This window comes from Protomyctophum bolini (genome assembly GCF_963924005.1).
Source record: "Protomyctophum bolini genome assembly, chromosome: 2".
Classification (NCBI taxonomy): Eukaryota; Metazoa; Chordata; class Actinopteri; order Myctophiformes; family Myctophidae; genus Protomyctophum; species Protomyctophum bolini.
Window position 1 is genome coordinate 4,424,264 of NC_137863.1, and position 22,389 is coordinate 4,446,652.

Genomic DNA, 22,389 nt, shown 5'->3' on the forward strand with positions numbered 1-22,389 from the left:
GAATAGCGAAAATAGCCAATCAACAAGTGCAGCTGTACTCAAAACCCATACTTGGTCTGTCGTGGAGCAGAACAAACAACTTGGTTGAGAGATCGCAGGTGTATTTATACTGTGGTGATTGACCAGGGATTGGCTGTGGTGAGAGGAGGCAGGTGTAGTGGATACAGGTGATTGTGAATGGGGGCGTGGCCTTTCAATAAATGGCCGGGGATACTCAGATGAAAAGAAGCAGCTTGGACTCCTCATGCATAGAAGGAAGCATGAGGTCAGTCCTTTAACTTTTATTCCTTCAACACAGTTGAAGGAGACTACCGGTCTGACTCTGCATTTGCTTGTTAACCTGCACTCTGGTACACAGTAAGTGAGCACATACTCCGAACCTTTTCTATACATTTCCTTTCTTTATTTTTGAAAAAATCACACAGGCTGACTAAATATAGCCTAGCGTCCAATCCAAAGACCCGGACATCCAGACACATCGAAGGAGGCCGTCCTAGGGGTTCTGTATCAACTTACTTCCTACTATTATGTTATAATTATTAGTTGTACTTTATTATTATTATTACTTTATTATTATTATTATTATTATTATTATCCTTATACCCGTTTAGAATGTGCTTTCCCACCGTCCCTATACTGTCCTCCTCATGTCGCCCTAGACACTACCTCTCCAGTCACAGAGATCCCTCAAAGCTCATCTATCCAGCTCGTTCACCCAGTCACCACATTGTGGTGGATGGAGGCCTATGGAACTGCCACGCAGCTACCAAAAAGAATATGCCTGAATTCATTTCAGGCCACGCCTCCCTCAAGTCTCTGCATTTCCTTGCTCTGACTGAAACCTGGATCACCCCAGATAACACTGCAACTCCCGCCGCCCTCTCTGTTTCACACAAGTTCACCCACACCCCTCGCCAAACAGGTACAGGGGGTGGTACAGGGCTACTAACATCCCCCAAATGGAATTTCCGTGTCTTAAATCTCTCTCACCTTTCTCTGTCCACATGTGAATTTCATGCTATCTCAATATCACAGCCAGTCCCCCTCATCCTCATTGTGCTCTATCGCCCTCCAGGAACTCTCGGGAACTTCCTGGAAGAACTAGACTCTCTGATGAGCTCGTTTCCGGAAGATGGCACCCCTCTGATTCTACTGGGTGACTTCAACCTTCCTACCGCAGAGAAGTATCTTCCCGTTACATCCCTTCTGGCCTCATTTGACCTCTCCCTATCTCCCTCCCCTCCCACTCACAAGGCTGGTAATGTTTTGGACCTTGTGTTCTCCAGAGCCTGCTCTCCCTCCACACTCTCTGTTACCCCCTTAATTAGGTCTGACCACCACTTCATAACCTTCTCCCTCTCTCTCTCCACCCTCCCGCCTAAACCTGTTAACCCTCCGAACGTCACCTCCCGACGCAATCTCAAGTCCCTAAACCCCTCCTCCCTCTCATCCTCTATTCTCTCCTCTCTACCCTCCCTGGAGTCCTTCCTCTCCCTCTCACCTGACACTGCAACCTCATCCTTCCTCTCCTCTATCTCATCTGCATTCGACCAACACTGCCCGTTCTCATCCAGGCCAGCTCGCTCATGTCCACCGGCTCCCTGGCTATCTGAAACTCTCAGATCTGAACGAACACCTCTAAGGGCAGCCGAAAGAAAGTGGCACAAGACAAAGCTACCAGATGACCTTTCCCACTTTCACTCACTCCTCTCTGCCTTCGCCCTCTCACTAACCACTGCTAAAACCTCTTTCTACCACACCAAAATCCAATCCTGTACTTCTAACCCAAGGAAGCTCTTCTCCACTTTCTCCTCCCTCCTTAAACCCCCTCCCCCCACTCAACCTGCATCCCTCACTGCTGATGTTTTTGTCAACTACTTCGAGAAGAAGGTTGATGATATCAGCAGCTCCTTTCCTCCCCTCCCACATAAAGTGGCATCTGACTCAACCAACACTAACCCCAACATACCATGCATGTCCTCCTTCTCTCCTCTTTCCCCAGACGAGGTTCTACAACTAGTGACATCCTCTAGACCTACCACCTGTCCTCTTGACCCTGTCCCGTCTCCAATCTTCCAGACCATCGCAGCTGATCTGCTCCCCTTCATCACCTCCATCATCAACACCTCAGTAACCTCAGGCTGCGTCCCATCTGTCCTCAAGTCAGCCAGAGTAACACCACTCCTCAAGAAACCAACTCTTGACCCCTCAGATGTCAAGAACTACAGACCGGTATCACTCCTTTCATTTATTTCTAAAACCATTGAATGTGTTGTCTCCAACCAGCTCTCTCTCCATCTCTCACAGCACAACCTGCTGGATCCCAACCAGTCCGGATTTAAGAAGGCCCACTCCACAGAAACTCCCCTGCTGGCAGTCACAGAAGCACTACATGCTTCCCACTCTGCAGTACTGATCCTCCTAGACCTATCGGCAGCATTTGACACAGTGAACCACCATCTGCTCCTAGACACCCTAGCGGATCTAGGCATCAGTGGAACGGCACTAAAGTGGTTCTCTTCCTACCTCACCGACTGGACCTACCAGGTTTCCTGGAAAGGTCTGTTATCATCCCCCCGAACCCTCCAAACTGGGGTCCCACAGGGATGTGTACTTTTCTCACTGTACACTAAATCCCTTGGCACTATCATCTCTGCTCACAATATATCCTATCACTGCTACGCCGATGACACACAACTGTTTCTATCCTTCCCCCCCTCTGCCACTCAGGTGGAAGAGCGCATCACCGCATGCCTGGCTGACATCTCACAGTGGATGTCCTCCAACCACCTCAAACTGAACCCAGACAAGACTGAGCTTCTCTTCTTCCCAGCTAAGTCCTGCCCTATGCGGGAGCTAACTATCTCCGTAGACAACGCCCTGGTAACGTCTGTCCCAACAGCCAGGAATCTTGGTGTTGTCCTGGACAGTCAGCTCTCGTTCAAAACTCACATCACAGCTGTCACTCGATCCTGTAGGTTCACACTCTATAACATACGACGAAATAGACCGTTCCTCACCCAGGAATCAGCCCAGCTCCTAATCCAGACAACAGTCTTGTCAAAACTTGACTATTGTAACTCCCTCCTTACTGGCCTACCAGCATGTGCACTTAAGCCTCTCCAGCTGATCCAAAATGCCGCAGCTCGCTTGGTCTTCAACCAGCCAAAATTATCACATGTCTCCCCCCTGCTCCGTTCCCTCCACTGGCTCCCGGTCGCTGCCCGCACAGAATACAAAACTCTGATGCTGGCATTCAAAGCAACCAAAGGTATGGCTCCCCCATATCTTACAAGTATGATCGAACCCTACAAACCCTCGCGCTCACTCAGATCAGCCAACGCAGGGAAGCTGGAAGTACCCTCACTAAAAACGCCGGGACAACACTCCACACGTCCCAAACTCTTCTCCCTTCTGGCTCCAAAACTGTGGAATGCACTTCCCATTGCAGTCAGAACTGCAGCATCACTCCCAATCTTCCGCCGTAGTCTGAAAACCCACCTTTTCAGACTCCATCATGGCCCATAGCACTTACCCCACCCCCTTAGATAGCAATTCTGTAGACTTAGATAGCATTTGATACAGACTTATAGCATGTTATGTAGACAGCATAAGTGCATTGTATGTGCTATTGTCATAGCACGTCATAGTACATATGTATAGCATAGTAGTATAGATGTATAGCTTATATGTATAGTTTCATTATAGATATTCCACTGTTACTTTCTTAGCTTACGCATGTTTCATGATAAATGTTTTTATGTGATGTATTCCCATGCTTTTTTGTTCTTGCTTAATGTAAGTCGCTCTGGATTAAGAGCGTCTGCTAAATGCCTAAATTGTAAATTGTAAGGAGTTATGTGTAGATGACCTTATTATCGGCATAAAGCTGGGAAAAACTGTGTCTAAAAATTGATGGCAGATTGTTCACATAAATAAATAGAAAACAGAAGGGGTCCTAAAGTTGACCCCTGGGGCACACCTTTAACACCTAAAAAAGGTTGAACTTCTAGAAGTAACGTTTCTCAACGGACGGTACAGTCACGCAGGGGCACAGGTGGTGGTGTGTGCGTGTGCGCTAGAGTTCTCATCTCATCACCCGAGAACCCTGAGAACTCTAGTCCACAGAGGCTGGCAGAAGGACTATAGGAATGGAGTAAATGTTCCCTGCTGGTTCATTCATAGTAATGGAACAGGCCTCCTAGATGGAGATGCCTCAGAGTACATTGTGTCTGGCCTGTTTAAGACTTAAGCAATATTACACGAGAGGGTGTGGGTTAACGTGATTATTGCCACGACAGGGATGCGGTCAGGAACGAGACGGAGTCGAGTTCCGCAAGCGTCACTGAAGTGGCAATAATCACGTTAACCCACACCCTCGAGTGTAATATTGCAATTCTACCAGTTACCCTTAAAACAAAGAAAATCGCTGAAAGAATATTTTCTTTGACAGATGTAGTCACTACGACCACAAATGTCCCAATAAACTAGCTAGCCTAGCCAACGAGTTTGCTAGCGCTCTGGGAGAACAGAGCAGCTGAATTCTTTGTTTTCATTAGGTGGTGAACAGTGCTGGTTTAACCACCGGCTAGAAGGCTGTTTCAACCAATCAGATTGCTTCCTCGAAACGACCTGTGGTAGAATTATTGATAACCTCAGAGAACATCGTTTCTGGCCTGTTTAAGACTTAAGCAATATTACACGAGAGGGTGTTGTTTAACGTGATTATTGCCACGACGGGGATGCGGTCAGGAACGAGACAAAGTCGAGTTCCGCAAGCATCACTGAATACTTTTCCGAGAACGAGAGAGAGACAATCGAGTGTTGTGGTGTTGGGTGAAATGTGACTCTTCTATTCACACACACTAGATCATGGGCGCGTCCATTTTAGATCCCCTGACATCTACACGTAAAGGAAGCGGCCCCGCCCATAGACCGCCGCCTCTTTTCAGAAGGGGGGGGGGCCTTTTTTCCCCCTCTTTTTTCCGGATCACCTACCCGGATCTTTGAAGATGCGATCGGGGCTACTTTATATATTGTCCGGGCGCAAACAAAGATGAACTAAAGTATTCAATAAAAATAGTTATATTTGCGTATAGATACGTCATCCGCAAACGGCGATCGGCTGACAAATGACGTATAGATACTTACTTAGCAAATTAAGTGTTAATAAGTGATCTTCATTTCTTGTTTTCTTACATGTTTATTATTATTATCAAGAACTGAAGAAAGTAACGGAAGTAAAAACAATCGGATCCCAGTAATAACTTGGACAGGTGTTTTGAATTGTACAGTAGTATTTCCATCAGTGATCAGTAGACAGAACTGTTACGGAGCAGGTCCTTCCCACCACGCACATGGGCCTGCGTCGTGGTCTTGGACCATCTCAGCCAGCTCTAAGCACTGCAGCCTGCATGACACGAGGAGGAAGAAGAGGATTATGTCTCAAGAGATGGAACTCTGTACTAGAAATAGGCCTACGTAGTATTGTCACCGCTGAATTAACCCAATAACCCACTATACTGTAGACTGTTATCCATTATCTGAATAATCAGACTTGTGTAGGAGCATAGCCAGAGGTCAAGTACTTGTGCTTTCACATCAGAAACAGGCAGAGAGGGCAAGCAGCATCAAAGCTTGGCTATAGAACCAGGCATACGGCCTGGTTCTAAGCTTTGATGTTGCTTGCCCTCTGCTGCACCGTTTCCTGGGTCCAGGAATATCTTTTACTCCAATTTAGCAATCCTGACTCTCGCGGTATGGTAGCAATCTCTAAACAGTTTTGAGGGTGTGTGTTCTTGTCACTAAACTGCCCCTCTCTGCTACCTTTCCCCATGATCAATCTGAAGTTTGTATTGCGTGCGTGCGTGCGTGCACGCGTGCGTGCGTCATATTACCAGAAGCTCCGGTTCCCAGGCCCTTCTTGAGGGCGTTGATCAGAGGGTATTTTCCCTGGCCACAGAAATTGCCACTGAAGTCGTCCTGGTCAAGAGTCCAGACCATGGCTCCACCAAAACCACTCCTCTTCAGCCAGCCAACCTGTACCAGTTAACAGTAAGCAGTTAACCTGTACCTGTAACAGTGTACCAGCCAACCTGTACCAGTGCGTTAAAATAAATGACAAAAGCAGGAACTAGAAATGCACTCTTATCGAGCTGCCACCTTGCGCTTCGCACACAAGTTGGCCATGAATGGCCTACTTGTGCGCGAGCAGAGCACGCAACTTATATCTGACGCTTGTCAACTTCCTCCCTCATGAATAACTTAAATCTGTTACGTCATCCACACATGTTTTTAGATAAACATACATAGTTACGTCATGGCCGAGTGACGCCACCAACACACGGCCCCAAACCAATCGGTTCGAGGGGCCACCGACATACGCAGCAAGCTGCAAACTTACGCTCTGATTGGCCGAGAGACGCCACCAAAGAAATACACATTCCCTGATCCCGGACATACGCAGCCGAATACAGTACTTGCGCCGCTCTGCTCGCGCTAGTAACTAGTAGTGTCTACAAATCTGAGCGATTATGTGAAATGCTGCTATGCACCTTGCCCTGATAGCTGACAACGTTGTCGAATCCAACCCAGGTCTGGCTGTTGTAGGCGTAAGGCACCTGCTGGGCGACATCCCAGACGTCTGTGACTCCTTGCTGGTTCAGGAAGTGGCAGATCTGAATGAAGCAGAGACAAGCCATTAGAAACAAATGTGAAATCTATACTGTACGTATTAGTTTCTATATAGAACGCAAAAGCTTGTTGTTGCACTGGAGACGTGTACAATCTCTGCCTCTGACATGGCTGTACAAGTCTATTCATGTGCAGTTTGTTTTGGTGAATGCACGTCACCTTTTGCCTTCTACCAAAAGATCTGATATTTAACGGAAATAGCAAATATAAAATATAAATGTACAGTAAAAAAAACTAGTAGGCCCAGGTTCCAGGGTGAGTTAAATACCTCATAGTAGGCCCAGGTTCCAGGGTGAGTTAAATACCTCATAGTAGGCCCAGGTTCCAGGGTGAGTTAAATACCTCATAGTAGGCCCAGGTTCCAGGGTGAGTTAAATACCTCATAGTAGGCCCAGGTTCCAGGGTGAGTTAAATACCTCATAGTAGGCCCAGGTTCCAGGGTGAGTTAAATACCTCATAGTAGACCCAGGTTCCAGGGTGAGTTAAATACCTCATAGTAGGCCCAGGGTCCACGCGTGGCGGTGCTTGGAGCACCGATACCGGTGTTGGAAGAGGAAGCCAGTATGAAGGTGTTACCGTAGGTGGCGAAACCAACCAGCAGCTTCTCAGCTGGGGCGCCCTGGTTCTTCCAGTAGTTCATAGCGTAGTTCTATAATATGGACAAGGAAACAATATACAGCACAGCCTTTCAGCACACATTTATTTTCCCCGTGCTGTCCTTGAACACAGTGGTGAGTTGTCTACTACCATCTTCCATCCTGTTCTGACGGTATCTGACCGACACTCCAGAGCGAGTGAAATCTTTTATAACCACCAGCAGTCCAGCAGCACATATCCCTTATCCCTTCCATGATAACCCTCGGTGCCGCGGTTTCATGGCGACGAGGTTAATTATGAAATTCGGTATGTTTCTCGGGATTCTGCTCTGAAGATGCCCGCCGCCATCGGATTTAATTTCGCCGAAAACGTGGCTTCAAAGCGGTCTGTCGCGGTCCGGGTCTGTACTAGAAGCCAATGGGGTTCACTGTGTTTTGAATGTGGAGGAACCTCCACACTCACCACGTTGAAGTAGATCATGGCACCCTTGTCAGCTGGGCCCTGCCACACAGGACTGTTCTCTCCAGTAACGAGCTCCGAGGGGGTGTGGAAGCCGTAGGTCATCACATGGAAGTAGTCCAGGATACTGGTGATGAAAGGATGTACAGGAGTCAGGGGGATTTGAAGAAAATATTAGTGAAAGTGCATAGGACAACCAGGAAGGTCCAATTGTTCTGAAATCTATGATATCATTTTCTTTTTTTTCTTTCTTTTTTTAAGGTCCCGCACCGACCGCACACTGTCTGGGGAAACTGCTTAAAGGATGCTATTGCCAACATACATCTACAGAACAATAATGTGCACAACAAATTCCAATCTGGCTTTAGGAAAGGTCACAGCACAGAAACAGCACTTGTAAAAGTAATTAATGATCTTAGGGTGTCTGCTGACAAGAAACATGTATCTGTTCTCCTACTCCTAGATCTAACGGCTGCATTTGACACGATTGATCATTCAATTTTAATACAGCGTCTGGAGCACTGGATAGGCCTGTCTGGTACGGCCCTGTCCTGGTTTTCCTCCTTCCTATCAAACAGAAGTTACTTTGTCAATCTAGCCGAGTTTGACTCAGACAAACACGACATCAGCTCTGGTATTCCACAGGGCTCGATTCTTGGCCCTCTGCTTTTCTCTTTGTACATACTGCCATTGGGCGAACTCATTACCAATCACGGAGTCAATTTTCATTTCTATGCTGATGATACCCAACTTTATCTTTCTGTGGCTCCAGATGATCCCTGTGCTTTAGACCCGCTGTTGACCTGTCTGTCTAGCATCAAATGTTGGATGAGTGAGAACTTTCTCAAGCTAAACGAGGATAAGACAGAAGTTCTCATAATCGGTTCTAGTGAGCAGAAAGAATCAATAATAAGCAGACTTGGTAACCTGACTGTAGAAAGTAACAGTAAAGTAAAGAACCTGGGGGTTATTATTGATTCTGAATTGAATTTCAATTCACACATTAATCATGTTACCAAGATTGCCTTTTTTCACCTTAGAAATATTGCACGAATCAGAGCCTATTTGTCCTTGGACGATGCAAAAACGCTAATCCACGCCTTTGTTTTTTCTCGGCTTGACTACTGCAATGCACTTTTTTCAGGACTGCCTAAGAAAACAACTGACAGAATACAACTTGTCCAAAATGCAGCAGCCAGAGTTTTAACTAGAACTAAGATGAGAGAACATATTACTCCAGTTTTGGCATCACTGCACTGGCTTCCGGTTGTTTTTAGGATTGATTTTAAAATTATTTTACTTGTCTATAAAGCTCTCAATGGTCTCGCACCTTCCTACCTACATGACTGCCTGCCTAAATATGTCCCAAACCGCCCCCTAAGGTCTTCCACTGCTGGCCTGCTCGCTTTGCCAAAAAAAATGGCAACTAAAAAATACGGGGAAGCAGCATTTTGCTTCTACGGGCCGTCGGCATGGAACAAGCTCCCACTGTACCTTCGTCAGGCAGCCTCTGTAGACATTTTTAAAGCTCAGCTCAAGACCCACTTCTACAACATTGCTTTTAATTGATCTTTTATTTTTTATTTTTGTTATTCATGTCCTCACTGTATTGCATTACTGCTTGTTTTTAATGTTGTTGCCTTGCTTTTCTTTTATCCTCCATTTCTCTGTAAAGCACTTTGAGCTGCATTTCATGTCATGAAAGGTGCTATACAAATAAAGTTTTATTATTATTATTATTATTATTTATTAAATTGTCATTTCAGTGAAGATTCATTTCTGATTCTGAGCGACTGTAAAAACGAATCGTATCAGCGGGGAAGGAGGCGTCACATCATATTCAGAGCTTTCGTTGCACCAGACTGTATGACGGAAGCATTTGAAAATTGTAGGAGCTCAACAGACACAAATACTCATATAGCCTATAATGCCCATGCAGCCAAATACTTGTTTGTATGTTTGTGTGTTATCTATACTGACGCTCCGAGCTGGGAAACTTCGTATCCAGCGTCGATCACTCCCTTGTCGGCAGAGACGGCAGCGGTGAGCATCAGACGAGGACGGTTGGTCCGCTGACCTTCAAGCTTGAAGGCAGCCAACAGCTCCTGCAGAGAGACAGGAGGTGGTGAAGAGAAAGATTTCCACAAATTTCCAACATTTTAAGGTGCCATTAAAACACAATTTTTACATAGGACGCCTCAGGCCGTCATAAGGATTCTAACCGAGAGGTGCCTTGGACGTCTGTGGCCGTCCTAGAGCACCCTCAAAGATACAGGGCGAGATAAGAATATTCAGAATTCTTCCTATTTTATCTTTTGGCATTTCGCTTTTCGCTTGCCGTATGCTAACGCTCTGTGCAATTATTAGCTTGTCATTGACTCCCATGTTAGCGCGGCGGAAAGAATGACTCGTATCTCCTAATCCAGGGCGCTCTCCGTGGTGTTGAATGGATCGATATGCTGGCGCTTCATTTCTGCTCCTCATCCGTCTCTTCCGCAAAATATGAACGCTTTTTGGATGATATATCGTAAAAAATTTTAAATTTTTAGGAAAGTGTTTCCGGTTCATGGCTTTCAGAGTAAAAGCGATCAGACAACTCCGGCACCCCAGAGCTCCTATTTTGATGCACTTCCGGCACTAAAAGTGTTTTAAGGTGGTTATGTCTTGTAACATGATAGACGGCTGACCTGACACAGGACGGTGAAGAGAGCCTTGTCCACACCCTTTGGGTACTCCCAGTCGATGTCCAGACCGTCAAAGCCTTGATTACGCAGGAACAGGACCACGCTTTCGATGAAGATCCAACGGTTATAAGGACTGGACACCATGGATGTGAACCTGGGGGGAGGGAGAGGGAGAGGGGGAGGGAGAGAGAGATTCATCCAAAAGAGTCAAAGAAAGAGTGGCTTTACAGTATCTGAGGTTTCATGTTTAATACTCACGGCAAAGTTCCTACGGTATATCCACCAACGGCCAGCAGGGTCTTCAGAGCGCCGTTCCTGGACAAAACAAAACAAAAATGTAAATCACTTTGAGTCCTCACACCTTTGTGTCAGCCTGATATGTAGGATAGAATAGATGTAGAATAGATAGAAGTGACACGCTATACGAGGTTGTATATCTGCCATTTTTGAACAGCCAAAGGATGAACTAATGGTTAAAGTGGTTCAAATCTAAAAATGACATGCACATTTTATGGCTTGATAAAAGCATGTATCTTCCCACAACAGCAGCCAGGAGGCTGCAGCTCAGAGGAGGCTGCAGCCTTAGACTTTGTGATCATGTGCATGATAAAAAATATGTTTCAGAATGTGTGTGTGTGTGTGTGTGCTCACTGCTTCTTGAGAGCCCGGAGATGCATATAGAGTTCATAATCGTTCCACTCAGTGGTCGTGATCCTGTTGTTGTCTATTCCAGCGAAGGCATAGACTATATGGTCACAGAGACACGGGTCGATGTCGGTGACCATGTACTTCCCAGCACCGGGACTGTACTGTCCCCAGTTGGTGAAGTAACATGAGAGGATGTAGGAGGATCCTGCAATTAAGGGACGAGTGACAAAATAAGGGCTTGTTGTTGTTTTAGTTTTTTTGCCGTTTGAGAGTAACACACCAAGTGGACCAAGTCTTACCTAGCTGCACGTGCAGCAGGAGAGCCAGTCCTGCAGAGAGAGAGAGAGAGAGAGAGAGAGAGAGATCCAGAGAAAGTGGAAAATAAGGAGTGGTGGTTGGGTCAGTAAGGACAAGCACTAAGATTTATCCTCCGGTTATTAATCTATATATGACACATAAATCCTTCTACAAATTATTATAATCATCAGTTATATGAATCATACTGTTAAACAACTATTTAGAACAGAAAAGTATATCCGATTCATGGTAAATCTAAAGATACAGTTCATTTCCTCTGCTGCTCTGCACAGAAAAATGTTTTCCTCAACAGCAATTTCTCGACTTACCAACGCAGATGAGAAGCTTGCCCATGGTGCGTCTGTACAACTAACTGACGGCCAGAAGCCTCTTATATACCTTCTATGTCTCTCCATATCTGTAAAACATGTTTGATCTGGCTTCGTTATTCTGATAAATCATTTGTTTGGTCAGGAGTTAATTGCCCTTTTCTGTTTTCCACTGGCGTTGTTAATTGTGCCGATAACTTTCAAGTGTTATTCAACAATGATATGATTTGCAGACAATTAGAAGTCAAATGAAGGTTATACAGGTTTGTACACATTCCACCGCACGCACTTTTACAAGGCTAATTATTGTACATGTAAGTTTACAATAAAACAAAACAAATGACATACAACATACATGGACGAGACAAAACACTAAACATTGCAGACCACATTACGGCATTTAATCAAATCATAGAACACATTATGAAAACGCTACGTCCTATTCAGTGAGTGCAAAAATAAAATGATAATAGTAATACAAAATAAAATAATGAAATAACGAAATAAACATGGTGATATAATGGCATATTTACCGATAGCAAGAACATACAACTTTAAAGTAACACTTTTAAAAACTGGGAATGTTGAGATGGATCTAATGTTAGCTGGTAAAGTATTCCAGTCTGTAGCCGGGCTTTAAAAGAAAAGGAATGTTTACCAAATTCAATACTAACCAAAGGAACAGTAAAGTGTCTGTCCTGTCTTACAGTGGAGAATAACTATACATTGGACTAAAGTAGACATGGAAAGGCTACTGATGCACATTAACACAAATGTAGTCAATCTTTTGTTTCATGTTCTTTTTATCTGGATGATAAGAAAAGATAAGCAACACACACATGCACGCATGTACGCACACACACACACACACACGCACGCACGCACGCACGCACGCACGCACGCACGCACGCACGGTGGAGGTTGGGGTGGAGGAGGATGGCAAATTTGAAGAATAGCGAAAATAGCCAATCTACAAGTGCAGCTGTACTCAAAACCCATGCTTGGTCTGTCGTGGAGCAGAACAAACAACTTGGTTGAGAGATCGCAGGTGTATTTATACTGTGGTGATTGACCAGGGATTGGCTGTGGTGAGAGGAGGCAGGTGTAGTGGATACAGGTGATTGTGAATGGGGGCGTGGCCTTTGAATAAATGGCCGGGGATACTCAGATGAAAAGAAGCAGCTTGGACTCCTCATGCATAGAAGGAAGCATGAGGTCAGTCCTTTAACTTTTATTCCTTCAACACAGTTGAAGGAGTTATGTGTAGATGACCTTATTATCGGCATAAAGCTGGGAAAAACTGTGTCTAAAAATTGATGGCAGATTGTTCACATAAATAAATAGAAAACAGAAGGGGTCCTAAAGTTGACCCCTGGGGCACACCTTTAACACCTAAAAAAGGTTGAACTTCTAGAAGTAACGTTTCTCAACGGGCGGTACAGTCACGCAGGGGCACAGGTGGTGGTGTGTGTGCATGTGCGCTAGAGTTCTCATCTCATCACCCGAGAACCCTGAGAACTCTAGTGCACAGAGGCTGGCAGAAGGACTTTAGGAATGGAGTAAATGTTCCCTGCTGGTTCATTCATAGTAATGGAACAGGCCTCGTAGATGGAGATGCCTCAGAGTACATTGTGTCTGGCCTGTTTAAGACTTAAGCAATATTACACGAGAGGGTGTGGGTTAACGTGATTATTGCCACGACAGGGATGCGGTCAGGAACGAGACGGAGTCGAGTTCCGCAAGCATCACTGAATGCTGAGTTAAACCACACCCTCGAGTGTAATATTGCAATTCTACCAGAACCACCCTTAAAACAAAGAAAATCGCTGAAAGAATATTTTTTTTAATGACAGATGTCGTCACTACGACCACAAATGTCCCAATAAACTAGCTAGCCTAGCCACCGAGTTTGCTAGCACTCTGGGAGAACAGAGCAGCTGAATTCTTTGTTTTGATTAGGTGGTGAACAGTGCTGGTTTAACTCATTCATCGCTTTTAAGAAGTGCCAAAAAGTCCCTAAGCGCCAGTCTCTATACATTTTTTTATTTAATTTAAATTTTCATTTTTTTTGGTCCAATGTTATACCCGTCTGAAAAAGACGATAAAGACGTCGTTGGCGCTGTGGGAGTTGCTAAAAAAGAGGTCAATTAGGTCGTTGGCAGACATTGAGTAACCACCGGCTAGAAGGCTGTTTCAACCAATCAGATTGCTTCCTCGAAACGACCTGTGGTAGAATTATTGATAACCTCAGAGTACATCGTGTCTGGCCTGTTTAAGACTTAAGCAATATTACACGAGAGGGTGTTGTTTAACGTGATTATTGCCACGACAGTGATGCGGTAAGGAACGAGACAAAGTCGAGTTCCGCAAGCATCACTGAATACTTTTCCGAGAACGAGAGAGAGACAGACCCCCCCCCCCATCCTCCTCCTCGGGAGAAACCATGTAGAAACAGGAGGGGAGCTGGGGGGAATGGAGTGTTGTGGTGTTGGGTGAAATGTAGCCTCGGAAACCCAGACCTTTTTCTTTCCAGCGAGGGAAAAAAAAGTCTGGGTCTGAGTCCACTTCAGCATAGAGTAGCGCAAACATTGCTCACTCTCTGCTGATTTCTGATTGCCTGCACCTTTGTAAAATTGACATACACACGCACACATGTACACATACACGCTCCTCTCTCTCTCTCTGTCGCTCTAAGTAATTAGTCTCATGTCGCGCAGCTGCGGATCACCTCCCCGGATCAATTGAAGATGCGATCGGGGCTACTTTATATATTGTCCGGGCGCAAACAAAGATGAACTAAAGTATTCAATAAAAAAAGTTATATTTGCGTATAGATACGTCATCCGCAAACGGCGATCGGCTGACAAATGACGTATAGATACTTACTTAGAAAATTAAGTGTTAATAAGTGATCTTCATTTCTTGTTTTCTTACATGTTTATTATTATTATCAAGAACTGAAGAAAGTAACGGAAGTAAAAACAATCGGATCCCAGTAATAACTTGGACAGGTGTTTTGAATTGTACAGTAGTATTTCCATCAGTGATCAGTAGACAGAACTGTTACGGAGCAGGTCCTTCCCACCACGCACATGGGCCTGCGTCGTGGTCTTGGACCATCTCAGCCAGCTCTAAGCACTGCAGCCTGCATGACACGAGAAGGAAGAAGAGGATTATGTCTCAAGAGATGGAACTCTGTACTAGAAATAGGCCTACGTAGTATTGTCACCGCTGAATTAACCCAATAACCCACTATACTGTAGACTGTTATCCATTATCTGAATAATCAGACTTGTGTAGGAGCATAGCCAGAGGTCAAGTACTTGTGCTTTCACATCAGAAACAGGCAAAGAGGGCAAGCAGCATCAAAGCTTGGCTATAGAACCAGGCAGGTTCTATAGCCAAGCTTTGATGCTGCTTGCCCTCTGCTGCACCGTTTCCTGGGTCCAGGAATGTCTTTTACTCCAATTTAGCAATCCTGACTCTCACGGTATGGTTGCAATCTCTAAACAGTTTTGAGGGTGTGTGTTCTTGTCACTAAACTGCCCCTCTCTGCTACCTTTCCCCATGATCAATCTGAAGTTTGTATTGCGTGCGTGCGTGCGTGCACGCGTGTGTGCGTCATATTACCAGAAGCTCCGGTTCCCAGGCCCTTCTTGAGGGCGTTGATCAGAGGGTATTTTCCCTGGCCACAGAAATTGCCACTGAAGTCGTCCATGTCAAGAGTCCAGACCATGGCTCCACCAAAACCACTCCTCTTCAGCCAGCCAACCTGTACCAGTTAACAGTAAGCAGTTAACCTGTACCTGTAACAGTGTACCAGCCAACCTGTACCAGTTAACAGTAACCAGTTAACCTGTACCTGTAACAGTGTATCAGCCAACCTGTACCAGTTAACAGTAACCAGTTAACCTGTACCTGTAACAGTGTACCAGCCAACCTGTACCAGTTAACAGTAACCAGTTAACCTGTACCTGTAACAGTGTACCAGCCAACCTGTACCAGTGTGTTAAAATAAATGACAAAAGCAGGAACTACTTGGCCTACTTGTGCGCGAGCAGAGCACGCAACTTATATCCGACGCTTGTCAACTTCCTCCCTCATAAATAACTTAAATCTGTTACGTCATCCACACATGTCACACATGTTTTTAGATAAACATACATAGTTACGTCATCACCCCTGATTGGCCGAACGACGCCACCAACACACAGCCCCAAACCAATCGGTTCGAGGGGCCACCGACATACGCAGCAAGCTGCAAACGTACGCTCCGATTGGCCGAGAGACGCCACCAAAGAAATACATATTCCCTGATCCCGGACATACGCAGCCGAATACAGTACTTGCGCCGCTCTGCTCGCGCTAGTAACTCGTAGTGTCTACAAATCTGAGCGATTATGTGAAATGCTGCTATGCACCTTGCCCTGATAGCTGACAACGTTGTCGAATCCAACCCAGGTCTGGCTGTTGTAGGCGTAAGGCACCTGCTGGGCGACATCCCAGACGTCTGTGACTCCTTGCTGGTTCAGGAAGTGGCAGATCTGAATGAAGCAGAGACAAGCCATTAGAAACAAATGTGAAATCTATACTGTACGTATTAGTTTCTATATAGAACGCAAAACCTTGTTGTTGCACTGGAGACGTGTACAATCTCTGCCTCTGACATGGCTGTACAAGTCTATTTATGTGCAGTTTGTTTTGCTGAATGCACGTCACCTTTTGCCTACATTTCCACCAAAACATCTGATATTTAGCTGACCGCTACCGGAGTGTTATGAGGGCATACTGGACACAGTTGATCACCGTAATCAATTGATATTAAAATAGACGTCAAAAGAGGCAATTGGCGACAGGTGAGTTAAATACCTCATAGTAGGCCCAGGTTCCAGGGTGAGTTAAATACCTCATAGTAGGCCCAGGTTCCAGGGTGAGTTAAATACCTCATAGTAGGCCCAGGTTCCAGGGTGAGTTAAATACCTCATAGTAGGCCCAGGTTCCAGGGTGAGTTAAATACCTCATAGTAGGCCCAGGTTCCAGGGTGAGTTAAATACCTCATAGTAGGCCCAGGTTCCAGGGTGAGTTAAATACCTCATAGTAGGCCCAGGTTCCAGGGTGAGTTAAATACCTCATAGTAGGCCCAGGTTCCAGGGTGAGTTAAATACCTCATAGTAGGCCCAGGTTCCAGGCGTGGCGGTGAATTGACCTGCAGGTCCAGGTCCAGTGCTTGGAGCACCGATACCGGTGTTGGAAGAGGAAGCCAGTTTGAAGGTGTTACCGTAGGTGGCGAAACCAACCAGCAGCTTCTCAGCTGGGGCGCCCTGGTTCTTCCAGTAGTTCATAGCGTAGTTCTATAATATGGACAAGGAAACAATATACAGCACAGCCTTTCAGCACACATTTATTTTCCCCGTGCTGTCCTTGAACACAGTGGTGAGTTGTCTACTACCATCTTCCATCCTTGTGTTCTGACGGTATATGACCGACACTCCAGAGCGAGTGAAATCTTTTATAACCACCAGCAGCACCTATCCCTTTCCTTCAGCGCCCCCGCGAGTGTGTGCGTGTGTGTGACACACTGTGTGTGTGTGTGTGTGTGCGTGCGCTTGCGTGCGTGCATGTGTGTGGATTGTATAGGCTAATAAGTGAGGGGTTTGACAACGTTAACACCAAACATTTTCAAATAGTTTTTCTCAGGTCTTTAGTGGCGTTTTCTTTCAGCGTCTGTGTCTCCAGTCCTGTTGTTGGCATAACTCTACTGTAGGCTATGTCTGCGACGGACGGGTGAGTCAAATTAATAATTCATGCGGGACCTGCGTGTCATAAAAAAACGCGCATTTCGCCTTGTGCCTGGAGGGACACTGAAGGTTGCCTATAGCAACCTGGGCGAGGTATAGAGGTTAAAGAGGTATGTGCTTGGCTTCTGCCGGTCCATTTTGATATAAAGTTATAAACCTGCGGTTTAATGACGACGAGGTTGATTATGAAATTCGGTATGTTTCTCGGGATTCTGCTCTGAAGATGCCCGCCGCCATCGGATTTAATTTCGCCGAAAACGTGGCTTCAAAGCGGTCTGTCGCGGTCCGGGTCTGTTCTAGAAACGAATGGGGTTCACTGTGTTCACATTTTGAATGTGGAGGAACCTCCACACTCACCACGTTTAAGTAGATCATGGCACCCTTGTCAGCTGGGCCCTGCCACACAGGACTGTTCTCTCCAGTAACGAGCTCCGAGGGGGTGTGGAAGCCGTAGGTCATCACATGGAAGTAGTCCAGGATACTGGTGATGAAAGGATGTACAGGAGTCAGGGGGATTTGAAGAAAATATTAGTGAAAGTGCATAGGACAACCAGGAAGGTCCAATTGTTCTGAAATCTATGATATCATTTTCTTTTTTTTCTTTCTTTTTTTAAGGTCCCGCACCGACCGCACACTGTCTGGGGAAACTGCTTAAAGGATGCTATTGCCAACATACATCTACAGAACAATAATGTGCACAACAAATTCCAATCTGGCTTTAGGAAAGGTCACAGCACAGAAACAGCACTTGTAAAAGTAATTAATGATCTTAGGGTGTCTGCTGACAAGAAACATGTATCTGTTCTCCTACTCCTAGATCTAACGGCTGCATTTGACACGATTGATCATTCAATTTTAATACAGCGTCTGGAGCACTGGATAGGCCTGTCTGGTACGGCCCTGTCCTGGTTTTCCTCCTTCCTATCAAACAGAAGTTACTTTGTCAATCTAGCCGAGTTTGACTCAGACAAACACGACATCAGCTCTGGTATTCCACAGGGCTCGATTCTTGGCCCTCTGCTTTTCTCTTTGTACATACTGCCATTGGGCGAACTCATTACCAATCACGGAGTCAATTTTCATTTCTATGCTGATGATACCCAACTTTATCTTTCTGTGGCTCCAGATGATCCCTGTGCTTTAGACCCGCTGTTGACCTGTCTGTCTAGCATCAAATGTTGGATGAGTGAGAACTTTCTCAAGCTAAACGAGGATAAGACAGAAGTTCTCATAATCGGTTCTAGTGAGCAGAAAGAATCAATAATAAGCAGACTTGGTAACCTGACTGTAGAAAGTAACAGTAAAGTAAAGAACCTGGGGGTTATTATTGATTCTGAATTGAATTTCAATTCACACATTAATCATGTTACCAAGATTGCCTTTTTTCACCTTAGAAATATTGCACGAATCAGAGCCTATTTGTCCTTGGACGATGCAAAAACGCTAATCCACGCCTTTGTTTTTTCTCGGCTTGACTACTGCAATGCACTTTTTTCAGGACTGCCTAAGAAAACAACTGACAGAATACAACTTGTCCAAAATGCAGCAGCCAGAGTTTTAACTAGAACTAAGATGAGAGAACATATTACTCCAGTTTTGGCATCACTGCACTGGCTTCCGGTTGTTTTTAGGATTGATTTTAAAATTATTTTACTTGTCTATAAAGCTCTCAATGGTCTCGCACCTTCCTACCTACATGACTGCCTGCCTAAATATGTCCCAAACCGCCCCCTAAGGTCTTCCACTGCTGGCCTGCTCGCTTTGCCAAAAAAAATGGCAACAAAAAAATACGGGGAAGCAGCTTTTTGCTTCTACGGGCCGTCGGCATGGAACAAGCTCCCACTGTACCTTCGTCAGGCAGCCTCTGTAGACATTTTTAAAGCTCAGCTCAAGACCCACTTCTACAACATTGCTTTTAATTGATCTTTTATTTTTTATTTTTGTTATTCATGTCCTCACTGTATTGCATTACTGCTTGTTTTTAATGTTGTTGCCTTGCTTTTCTTTTATCCTCCATTTCTCTGTAAAGCACTTTGAGCTGCATTTCATGTCATGAAAGGTGCTATACAAATAAAGTTTTATTATTATTATTATTATTATTTATTAAATTGTCATTTCAGTGAAGATTCATTTCTGATTCTGAGCGACTGTAAAAACGAATCGTATCAGCGGGGAAGGAGGCGTCGCATCATATTCAGAGCTTTCGTTGCACCAGACTGTATGACGGAAGCATTTGAAAATTGTAGGAGCTCAACAGACACAAATACTCATATAGCCTATAATGCCCATGCAGCCAAATACTTGTTTGTATGTTTGTGTGTTATCTATACTGACGCTCCGAGCTGGGAAACTTCGTATCCAGCGTCGATCACTCCCTTGTCGGCAGAGACGGCAGCGGTGAGCATCAGACGAGGACGGTTGGTCCGCTGACCTTCAAGCTTGAAGGCAGCCAACAGCTCCTGCAGAGAGACAGGAGGTGGTGAAGAGAAAGATTTCCACAAATTTCCAACATTTTAAGGTGCCATTAAAACACAATTTTTACATAGGACGCCTCAGGCCGTCATAAGGATTCTAACCGAGAGGTGCCTTGGACGTCTGTGGCCGTCCTAGAGCACCCTCAAAGATACAGGGCGAGATAAGAATATTCAGAATTCTTCCTATTTTATCTTTTGGCATTTCGCTTTTCGCTTGCCGTATGCTAACGCTCTGTGCAATTATTAGCTTGTCATTGACTCCCATGTTAGCGCGGCGGAAAGAATGACTCGTATCTCCTAATCCAGGGCGCTCTCCGTGGTGTTGAATGGATCGATATGCTGGCGCTTCATTTCTGCTCCTCATCCGTCTCTTCCGCAAAATATGAACGCATTTTGGATCATATATCGTAAAAAAATTAAAAATTTTAGGAAAGTGTTTCCGGTTCATGGCTTTCAGAGTAAAAGCGATCAGACAACTCCGGCACCCCAGAGCTCCTATTTTGATGCACTTCCGGCACTAAAAGTGTTTTAAGGTGGTTATGTCTTGTAACATGATAGACGGCTGACCTGACACAGGACGGTGAAGAGAGCCTTGTCCACACCCTTTGAGTCGATGTCCAGACCGTCAAAGCCTTGATCACGCAGGAACAGGACCACGCTTTCGATGAAGATCCAACGGTTATAAGGACTGGACACCATGGATGTGAACCTGGGGGGAGGGAGAGGGAGAGGGGGAGGGAGAGAGAGATTCATCCAAAAGAGTCAAAGAAAGAGTGGCTTTACAGTATCTGAGGTTTCATGTTTAATACTCACGGCAAAGTTCCTACGGTATATCCACCAACGGCCAGCAGGGTCTTCAGAGCGCCGTTCCTGGACAAAACAAAACAAAAATGTAAATCACTTTGAGTCCTCACACCTTTGTGTCAGCCTGATATGTAGGATAGAATAGATGTAGAATAGATAGAAGTGACACGCTATACGAGGTTGTATATCTGCCATTTTTGAACAGCCAAAGGATGAACTAATGGTTAAAGTGGTTCAAATCTAAAAATGACATGCACATTTTATGGCTTGATAAAAGCATGTATCTTCCCACAACAGCAGCCAGGAGGCTGCAGCTCAGAGGAGGCTGCAGCCTTAGACTTTGTGATCATGTGCATGATAAAAAATATGTTTCAGAATGTGTGTGTGTGTGTGTGTGTGCTCACTGCTTCTTGAGAGCCCGGAGATGCATATAGAGTTCATAATCGTTCCACTCAGTGGTCGTGATCCTGTTGTTGTCTATTCCAGCGAAGGCATAGACTATATGGTCACAGAGACACGGGTCGATGTCGGTGACCATGTACTTCCCAGCACCGGGACTGTACTGTCCCCAGTTGGTGAAGTAACATGAGAGGATGTAGGAGGATCCTGCAATTAAGGGACGAGTGACAAAATAAGGGCTTGTTGTTGTTTTAGTTTTTTTGCCGTTTGAGAGTAACACACCAAGTGGACCAAGTCTTACCTAGCTGCACGTGCAGCAGGAGAGCCAGTCCTGCAGAGAGAGAGAGAGAGAGAGAGAGAGAGATCCAGAGAAAGTGGAAAATAAGGAGTGGTGGTTGGGTCAGTAAGGACAAGCACTAAGATTTATCCTCCGGTTATTAATCTATATATGACACATAAATCCTTCTACAAATTATTATAATCATCAGTTATATGAATCATACTGTTAAACAACTATTTAGAACAGAAAAGTATATCCGTTTCATAGTAAATCTAAAGATACAGTTCATTTCCTCTGCTGCTCTGCACAGAAAAATGTTTTCCTCAACAGCAATTTCTCGACTTACCAACGCAGATGAGAAGCTTGCCCATGGTGCGTCTGTACAACTAACTGACGGCCAGAAGCCTCTTATATACCTTCTATGTCTCTCCATATCTGTAAAACATGTTTGATCTGGCTTCGTTATTCTGATAAATCATTTGTTTGGTCAGGAGTTAATTGCCCTTTTCTGTTTTCCACTGGCGTTGTTAATTGTGCCGATAACTTTCAAGTGTTATTCAACAATGATATGATTTGCAGACAATTAGAAGTCAAATGAAGGTTATACAGGTTTGTACACATTCCACCGCACGCACTTTTACAAGGCTTCATGTGCAAAATGTGTGAAAGATGATGATTCAAGTTTCTTGATTAGGAAAAAAGACCCTTTGAGATGTACTATCTCGTTTTCGAGGGGCTCCCAACACAGATACATGTCACAATCATTATTGTACATGTAAACAATCAAACAAAACAAATTACATACAACATACATGGACGAGACAAAACACTAAACATTGCAGACCACATTATGGCATTGAATCCAATTATAGAACACATTATGAAAACGCTACGTCCTATACAGTGAGTGCAAAAATAAAATGATAA

The 22,389-nt window shown here is 44.9% G+C and overlaps 2 protein-coding genes across 2 annotated transcripts; both read right to left on the reverse strand.

Annotated features, from left to right (window-relative positions):
* Positions 1–5,396: 5,396 nt before the first annotated feature.
* Positions 5,397–11,732, reverse strand: LOC308326388 (acidic mammalian chitinase-like; the record flags this gene model as incomplete). The annotated part of the gene is made up of 10 exons (XM_080779229.1): positions 5,397–5,410; positions 5,898–6,039; positions 6,555–6,677; positions 7,184–7,342; positions 7,753–7,876; positions 9,730–9,854; positions 10,437–10,587; positions 10,692–10,748; positions 11,085–11,286; positions 11,708–11,732. The coding sequence occupies 10 exons, from the start codon at positions 11,730–11,732 to the stop codon at positions 5,397–5,399; spliced, it is 1,122 nt and encodes a 373-aa protein (XP_080635355.1).
* Positions 11,733–14,838: 3,106 nt separating this feature from the next.
* LOC308326396 (acidic mammalian chitinase-like) lies at positions 14,839–21,884 on the reverse strand (the record flags this gene model as incomplete). Its single annotated transcript, XM_080779242.1, has 11 exons — positions 21,809–21,884; positions 21,484–21,513; positions 21,188–21,389; positions 20,793–20,849; positions 20,547–20,688; positions 19,840–19,964; positions 17,863–17,986; positions 16,873–17,058; positions 16,129–16,251; positions 15,338–15,479; positions 14,839–14,852 (listed from the first exon to the last, which is right to left on the reverse strand). Exons 1-11 carry the CDS (start codon positions 21,831–21,833, stop codon positions 14,839–14,841), a joined length of 1,170 nt encoding a protein of 389 aa, XP_080635368.1. The 5' UTR covers positions 21,834–21,884.
* Positions 21,885–22,389: the final 505 nt, after the last annotated feature.